General features: G+C 56.1%; 1 protein-coding gene across 1 annotated transcript; it reads left to right on the top strand.

The window, feature by feature from the left end:
- Positions 1 to 1,680: 1,680 nt before the first annotated feature.
- Positions 1,681 to 8,016, top strand: LOC132322456 (serine/threonine-protein kinase PAK 3-like). The gene is made up of 12 exons (XM_059836945.1): positions 1,681 to 1,759; positions 2,701 to 2,738; positions 3,173 to 3,295; positions 4,259 to 4,403; positions 5,065 to 5,128; positions 5,752 to 5,800; positions 6,113 to 6,225; positions 6,480 to 6,597; positions 6,859 to 6,958; positions 7,240 to 7,436; positions 7,533 to 7,670; positions 7,915 to 8,016. The coding sequence occupies exons 1-12, from the start codon at positions 1,681 to 1,683 to the stop codon at positions 8,014 to 8,016; spliced, it is 1,266 nt and encodes a 421-aa protein (XP_059692928.1).
- Positions 8,017 to 8,216: the final 200 nt, after the last annotated feature.

The following is an 8,216-nucleotide window of genomic DNA, read 5'->3' as shown; positions in this document are numbered from 1 at the left end:
CCCTTCACAGAGGGTCCCTGCCCCTGTCCCACAGAGCCCCTGACAGCTGCCCCACAGCACCCCTCCTGCCTGGCACAGATGGTATTCCCTTGTGCCCTGCTGTCCCTCAGGGCCAGCCGCAGCTCACAGTGGGGCAGGAGGAGGGGCCAGGCCCTGCTTGTCCCCCCTTGCTGGCAACCACTTGGTATTGAAAAGCAAAGGAGGGCTGAAATGGCCCATCTTCCTAACAGTGCCCTCTCCTTAACCTTTGGGGCACCAAAGCGCTCTGCTCAAGGTGCTCTGAGACACTGAGACATCATGCTTCCTTCTCTAAGCCCTCCAATTGGCTGGGGAAGGTCAGCTGACTTGGAAACAGGGAAAATGAGATGCTTTCAAATGGAGGGAACTCTTCTGGGCAACAACTGCAGTGTTTCAGCAAGAGAATTCCAAGGTAGTTCTGGGCCATTCAACTAGTGCATTGATTTTCAATTGCCACCCTCAGCATTCCAAGTGTGAAGAGCCCAGGGTAAAGCTCCGTTCAAGGCACTGAGCTGTCTGTTATCAGAGGACACGTCTGTGCTGGGTCCCCAGGAAAGCAAGCTTAGCCATGGAGTGGGATTCCACGGGTGAACAGAGCTGATTTGCAGAGCAGCTGTGAGCACTTTTTTCCCCCTCCCACCCAGTATTTTCTTCCACTTTCAAGATGCCTCCTGGGTCTGCCTCAAGATTTTGAGAGAGAAGGGAATGACCGCAGCTCATTTGTACTGGGATGTGGCTGCCCAAATCTCGGCAAGGAATCTCACAGGGAGCACGGAGCTTGGGCAAACATCCGTCACCCTGCGGCTTTGGACTGTTCCAAAGGAGCCTCCTTAGGGCTCGACATCTGCAGGCCATTGCAGAGCAGTGAGCCGCAGGCTGCTGCCAGAGCTCCAACACAACACAGGTGTGGCACAAACCACGGCACAGCTCTTCCGGATGTTCTGAGACTTTCAGTTGCCAGAGAAACAGCAAGCAGGACGAGAGGAGCTTTGCGTCAAGAGCTAAGCCAGCGTCTCCCTGCCGCAAAGGGAGGCCGGCCTCCAAAGCGAGTCAGAGCGGAGGTCAGCATGCACCCACGTGCTCAAGAAGCCACTGCAGCCTACAATGCTCCTGGACGTTTATTCTCTTGGCTTCTTTTGCCCCCTTCTTTTGTCATTGAAGAAGGGAGGCTTTTCAGAAGCAACTAAGATGCCACCTAGAAGAAGCACACTTGCTTTTAGTCAAAGCTTTGGGAACCAAAGTCAAGTTTTCTTGGATTCCTTGGATGCTAGGAGGGCTGGCTCATTGTTCTGGCCTCCCCTGGGATGCCGTGAGCAATGCCTTATGGAGCGTGAGGTCATTTTCTGCTGCTTTAGGACTGAGGAGAACTTGCCAGGCCTTTCTTTCGCATCAGCTCTGCAGAGGGGTTGGCTGGCTGGGCACAACAAAGGCAGGGCAGCTGCCATTGTGAGGTCAAGGGAGCGGTGCCACGTCACAGTGCCGTCAGCACAGCGTTGTCCTGGTGTGCACAAGGCCTGCTTGTCCAGAGCAGCTCTTGCGCTCGCTCCCTGCAGGAGGATCCTTGTGATCAAGGAGTTCTCAGCAGATGGCCTGCACCCCGAGAGGAGCCTTGCTTTTCCCTTGGGTGGCATTCAGCGTGCAAACCCGCACAGCGCTGCCAAAATGATCGGGCAAGTCTGTGCCGCGGTTTGCACTGTCTTTTCTCTTGCCTATTCTGCCTACTACGTGACCCAGCTGACTCGTAAGTAAAGGTTCATCCTGGGGCTGACATCACCTGCCCTTTGCTTGGCTCTGCTCTTTATGCTGCAGTAGTGACCCAGTTGATTTAGGAACAAAATGGCCATGAAGATGCCACCCCTTTGGTCAAGCTCCTGCCAGCAGCAGCAGCTGGAAAGGGGCTATCTGTACTGGGCGGCAGGCACGGAGGATTTGCAGCGTAACCTGCAGCGGTTGCCCTCCCTCGCTGGGAGAGTGCGTGGCTGTGGAGTCTGTCATTTCCTCGGCTTGCTGCTTCAAGCAAGACAAGCTGCAAATTGCAGACTCTGAGGAGAGATCCTCAGAAGCACTTCTACCAACTCTGCGGTTCTCTCCGGGAGTGAAGGAAAGCAGTGTTTGCCCCAAATTCTGCCTCCTGGAGGCCTTGGCTGTGTTACTCGACCCTTTTCTGGTGTGCCATGGCTTGTGATTCCCTTGGCCATGCAGCACAAACTGCAATGCAGTTCGGCTTTGCTGCTGAAGCCGGGAGCAGTTCCTGGGCTGCTTCAGCAGAGAGCTGCCAGAGCAAAGGGGGCCCTTTGTGGAAACTTTCCTGGGCTATTCTCTTCTGCCAATTGATGGGAATTAGTGCATGCCATTGAAAAGAATCTCGAGGTAAAATGCAGGAAAGAGAGGAGGAAAATGCTGCTTGAGCTGCTGGGCACAAGGGAAGCTGAGACTGTTCAGGGACAAGGGCATTTCCATGGCCGTGTTTCTATTTCTCTCCTGGCAAGAGAGGCCCAAATGCAGACAGAGCCTACCCGAGCATCCTTGTTTTCCTCTTGCTTGCTGTGGGAAAGAGCTGTTCTCCTGGAGGCATGCTGGGAAAGGCAAATGCTCTCTGTTGGGACTGACTGGTGCTGTGGCAGTCGCAGGCACAGGCACTTTTCTAAGGGCCTCTGGTTCCTTTTCCCTCGCTGGCTGCAGGTCACCTGACACGCGGATGGAGACGAGCCTGTCCTTTGGTGAGTGGCAAAAGAAACTGGGACCTTGCTGGCGTGTGAGAATTGTGTGGCAATTCTGCCAGCTTGGCCTTTGGCAGGAGAGCGCAGTGGAGTGCCAGCGTGGGAGGCTGAAAGAAAGGCCAAGTGCCTGCTGGCATCAGCAGTAGCAAAGGGAGCACTGGCTGTTTGCTGATTTTCCAAGGAAAAAGCCTTTCAAGAGATGAAAGGCAAGTGGGCCAGCTCCAAGGTGTCTTGCTGCTTCTAGGCAGCAGGGAAGTTCAAATGCACAGCAAGATGGAGTAGCACCTGATTCAGCCATCTTCCTGGGCTTTTCATGACTCAGAGTCCCACTTACATCAAAGTGTATGGTTTGCCCTTCCCTTTCCCAGCTCAGCAGAAAGCAGCTCCTCAGGGACTGGCTCTTGCCTGTCTCTCTCACTTGTGTCTGTCTGCAGGGCTCAACAGCAGGGTCAGCGGCTCCTCTGGCTCCCTCTGTTACTGAGGAAGAGGCTGAAGAGGAGCAAAGGAACATCAAGCCTCCAGCTGTTGTCCCTCCACAGCCTGAACGTGCAGAGCCAGTAAGTGGCAGCTGAGCTTGGCACTGCCTTTGGTGCAGGGCCAAGCTTCAAGGCTTGGATGGAGCAGGCCTCGTTGCTGGCGGCTGAAGATGCTGGGGGCTGCGTGCCTGCCGCGACGTAGTGCCGCTTCAGGCAAGCCAGGGAGGCCTGGCCAACGGCTTCTGAGCTTTGACCTTCAAGCATCACTTTGCTGGGATGCCGAGAGGGCCTGAGAATGTCTCTTGGCATCAGAGAAGAGGCAGCATTCCATTCTTCCCAGGGTAGAAGTCAGCTCCTTGTGCCCATTGTCAGTGCAGGCTGCCCATGGTCAGCGGGCAGAGCGGCCCAAAGCCGCAGCTGACAGCCTTGCGGGGTATTTGGGAGCCAGCGGCCCCTGGAGGGCACCTGCCCTCTCCACAGACTAATTAGCTGCACGCACAATGTAGGCTGCGCTGGGCTTCCACGCGGTCAGAGCGGAGTTTGGAGAGGAGAATCCTTGTCAGCACTGCATTGTAAAGGGTGGGTGGGTCTGGCCAGGGCTGGAAGGCGGCTCCGAAGGGCCGCTCCCTAAAGCCTGACATAGAGAGGGGAAATCCATGAAAGAGATCAGAGAAGGGACATGCTCCGGGTTTCTGAGCAGACAGATGCATGCCAACTCCGGGGCGGTTTCATTGCCCGGGAAAACACAGGAGGAGGAAAGCAGCAAGGCTCAGGGGCCATGCTCTGGTCTCTTTCTGGATCTTCACAGCCCCATCTCTACCTTGTTGCCAGTCTCTGTCAGAAAAGCTGAAAAATGGAGCATGGAGGTGGCCATGAGGGGCTGGATCAAAATAGCCTTTGTGCTTTTCCCATTGCCTTGGAGAAGGGAACACGGGAAAGGGCCCAATGGCTGACGGAATCTTCCGAAGGCCTAGCTTGTGCCCTGCGTTCCGCGGGGCCTCTGGGCCAGCCGCCCTTCTGACGGGCAATCCTTTCTTGTCCCAGCTCAACACCCGCTCTGCAATTCAGCCTGGTGCCGCCGGAGCAGCATGGCCTGCAGCAGCCAGCTGGCCCCCCGCTGCTGGCACTTCATCCAGCGGCGCAGCCCAGCAGCCCGAGACGAGAGAGGAGCAGGGCCCGAAGACACTGAGTACGTCCGGTGTATTTGTCGTCTGCCAGAGCCGTGCGCTGTGTGCGTGTCTCGGTGCGGGTCGTGCCAGAAGTTCTCCCCGGTCTCAGAGGCCCTTCAGCCCCTCTGCAGAACCTGTTGTTGTGCTTGGAGGCAGCGCGGGAGCGCTCAGGGAGCTCCTGTTGCCTGTGAGGGCGGCTGGGCCTGGCTTGGCTCTGCCTGGGCTGCCTTCTGTGCCAAAGAGAAAAGCAGAGATTGTTTCTGCTGGAGCAGAAGGCTGGCACCTAGCAAGTGTGTAGGCCCCAGGGAGCTCTCTGGCCCCAGCTGTTTTCTGGCTCTCGTTCTTACTCCTCGTGCGGCTCAGACACTTTGTGCTTCCAGGAGGCCCTGGCAGTGATGGGGGGTGTGACTGCAGAGGCTGCAAAGGCCCTTGCTTACCTCTTTGGGCCCCGCTCTTAAGGGCTCATCATTTTGGCTTATCAAGCTGTACTTCAATGAAATGAAGTCCTCCTAGGAAAGGCCACCTGATGGAAGGTGGAGAAGATGGCCCTCCCACTTGCTGGTCTCAGCAGCTGGAAGCCAAGGGTCCCAGAGCTGCTGGCAGTGGCCCTGCGTTTGGGATGGTCTGGGGAGCGGCGTCTCTGCGTGCAAGTGAGCGCCCTGCCATGCTTTTGTCTTTCAGGGAGCATTGTGAGTGTGGGCCAGCCAATGAGCAAATACACGGCCTTTGAAGAACTCGGACGAGGGTAAGTGTGTGACGTCAGCTCATTTCACAAAACCGCGGGCCAGGACTTTGGCTGGTGCAATATCAAGTGTGAAGTCAGGCAAGCTCCAGTCATGGTCAGACTCTGGCTTTACCTCCTGTCGCCTGCCAGCGCTGCTCAATCAGAGCAATCCGAAGGCCACATCAAAGACAAGTTGACACTGGCAATGTCTATCTTGCAGCACTGAGGAGCAGGAGCTGGAGCACCTCCTGCCATTGCAGCTTTATGGCCTGAAAGAGCACCTTGCCATCCAAGAAATGTCAGATTCTCCAAGACAGTGTTCTGGCCAGAATTGTTCTCAATTTCTTGACACACACATGCATGCACACCCACGCAAGAAGAGAGTTCCCCTTAGGTTTGGAAGTGACCAAACTGGGCGCGTGCCTTGGAGATTTGCAGCGGCCCTTGGTCTTCATGCTGGACCTTAGTGTTCCCTCGGACACCCTGCCCTGCATTGGCAGAGGGCTCACGGAGTGATGTGCTGAAAAAGAGAGGCCGCAGATGGCATTTTCTAAGGCGTCCAGGCAGCCTGGGCAGATCTCTGGCCTAGGCTTGCTTTCCGTGCCAGGGCTAAAGGGCTTTTTCTGCTGCTGTTTTCTTTCTAGGGGGTTTGGAGCTGTTTATAAAGCCCTTGACATCAGCAGCGGACAACAGGTAAAGTGCCAAGAGCCCCATGGCATTTTGCAGCTCTAGAGTGCTTTGCCCGCTGCTGCGAGCTCTGCCTGCAGCTTTGGGTGGCCGCTCCACGTCTGCAGCAGAGGCTGTTCCGCTGAAGTACCGTCTAGGCTCAGGGTGCAGAATGCACTTGGGATGGCCTTTGGTGCTTCTGCTGAGCTCTGCAGTCTAGAAACCAGGCACTTTGGCACAGCTGGCTGCCCCATCGCACAAGCACTCGCTCCACGTCTGCGTTTGTGATCTGGAGCAGGCTGCGTCTTCTCAAGGTAACCGTCGCCCATGTCATCTTAGGTGGCCATCAAGATGATGTCGCTTGGGGAGGAGATGTCCGAGGAGCTGGCTGCCATTGAAATCCTGGCCATGAGGGACAACAGGCATCGCAATATCGTCTCCTACTTTGACAGGTTGGCATATTGTCATGGCAATGAGCTAGTGCAAGCCAGAAGAGACAATGCCCTTTGGTCAGTGGCAGAGAACGGAGCTGGTGATTATGATTTTTCTGCTCGTCTCCAGAGGGTGGGAGGAGGTTGACCTGCTGTTCAAGAATCTCTTGCGGCACACGTAGCTTGGAGAGCAGTGGCAAAAGCCTGGCTCAGGCCCTCGGGTGACTGAGCAGTGGCCATTGCTCTCTGTCCATGCCGTGGTTTTCTTCTTCCAGCTACCTGGTGGATGCAGAGCTTTGGCTGGCCATGGAGTTCATGGACGGCGGCACCTTGTTTGATGTGCTCCGGGCAGTGTACCTGGAGGAAGGACAGATAGGCGCTGTCTGTCGGGAGGTGAGGCATCCCACTTGTGCTTCCCCGGGCCTGCCCAGGACGCTGCTTGTTAGCTGGAGGTTAAGGACAGCAGAGATTTCTTGCTCTCAGCTTTCTTTTGCTGCTGCTGCTGTCACAAGACAGAGGAGAAGCACCATGATGCTGCACCCTGGCTCCCCATTCCCATGAGAAAGCAGTCCATCCCGTCGAGCTCTTTCCTTTCTGGTGGTATGAAATCAGATCCTGCACGTTAACTTTCCCTCCCTCCTTTTTCTCTCTCAGTGCCTGCAAGGACTGCATTTCCTTCATTGCCGCCAAGTCATCCACAGAGACATCAAAAGCGGCAACGTTCTTGTGGGCATGGATGGATCCGTCAAGTTGGGTGGGTATCCCTGCTTGTGTGCGGCATTTGCAGCCTGTGCTCTGGGGCTGCCTTTTGGTGAGTGCCACTCGGCCAGGAGCGCCGCTCGGCCAGCGCGTGAATGGCCGGGGTGTTTTTGAAGTGGCCGATGCCTTCTTTCCCTGGCTCCAGCCCCGTGCAAGGAGTGCTCAGCTGCTCTTTCAGCTAGATTCAGCATCTCCTTGCCAGGCTTGGAGTGGGCAATCCTTTTGGCTGCTTGGCCAGTGGTAGCTGGCTTTGACAGGCTTTGTTGTTCTCCTCAGCTGACTTTGGCCTCTGCGCTCAGCTCAGTCCTGAGCGCAGCAAGCGCAGCTCCCGCGTCGGCACTCCCAGCTGGATGGCACCGGAGGTGGTGAGAGGAGAAGCCTACGGCCCCAAAGTGGACATCTGGTCCCTGGGGATCATGGGGCTGGAAATGGTGGAAGGGGAAGCTCCTTACCAGCGGGAAGCCCGTCTCAGGGTAAGGTGCAGCTTAGAAAGAGGGCTCTGTGTGGAGAGAGCTGATGCGGCTAGCAAAGGAGCAGCTCCAGTGTCCTCTTGCATCCGTGTGCTGTAGGTTTTTGAACTGATAGAAAGGAATGGGACCCCAAAACTGCAGAACCCCAAGCACCACTCGGCTCTCCTGCGCGACTTTCTCCGCTGCTGCCTGCAGGCAGACGAGGACAGGCGCTGGTCTGCCCAGGAACTCCTGCAGGTAAGAAAAAGCGAAGGGCCAAAAAGCCCTGTCAGCTGAGGACGCCTGCACGAAGGGATGAGGAAGAGTGTGGGCCACGGGGCTGAGACGGGTGCCAGGACAGGAAGGCGCAGGAGCACATGCTGCCCTCGATGCTTGCTCTTGGTGTGTCTTTCTGGTAGCCAAGGAGTCCTGCTTGAGCCCATGAGGATGTGATCCTGGAAAGTAAGGCTTCCTTTCTTTGTTTTCTTTTTCCTCTGGGCAGCATCCCTTTGTGACCTCAGGCCATCCTGCCTCCAGCCTGGCTGCTCTGATCACCTCAGCCAACCAAGTGCAGGAAGATTGGAGAGGAGACGCCTGCGCCTGAGGAGGCCCTTGTGCGCCGCCAGCGGAGAGGAGGGAGAAGGGGATGTGTCATCATCAAGCAGAGTTTCAGCCATGCCCTGAGTTTTAAGAGGAGCTGGGCTGTAGATAGGAAATCAAAGGCTTTTGTAATTTGCTACTTTAGGTGATAGTTTAGCTTAGCTTAGGTTAGTTTAGGTGTAAGTTAGGTTTCATTGAAAGCTC

This window comes from Haemorhous mexicanus, chromosome Z (assembly GCF_027477595.1).
Source record: "Haemorhous mexicanus isolate bHaeMex1 chromosome Z, bHaeMex1.pri, whole genome shotgun sequence".
Lineage (NCBI taxonomy): Eukaryota > Metazoa > Chordata > Aves > Passeriformes > Fringillidae > Haemorhous > Haemorhous mexicanus.
The sequence above is the reverse complement of the archived record's forward strand: the minus strand, read 5'-3'. Positions and strand labels throughout refer to the sequence as shown.

Coding starts and splice junctions, on each gene's coding strand:
- LOC132322456 (XM_059836945.1), top strand. CDS start 1,681: ATGATCGGGCAAGTCTGTGCCGCGGTTTGCACTGTCTTTTCTCTTGCC. Junction 4,404..5,064: donor GCAGGGCCCGAAGACACTGA/GTACGTCCGGTG, acceptor TTTGTCTTTCAG/GGAGCATTGTGAGTGTGGGC. Junction 5,801..6,112: donor ACATCAGCAGCGGACAACAG/GTAAAGTGCCAA, acceptor ATGTCATCTTAG/GTGGCCATCAAGATGATGTC.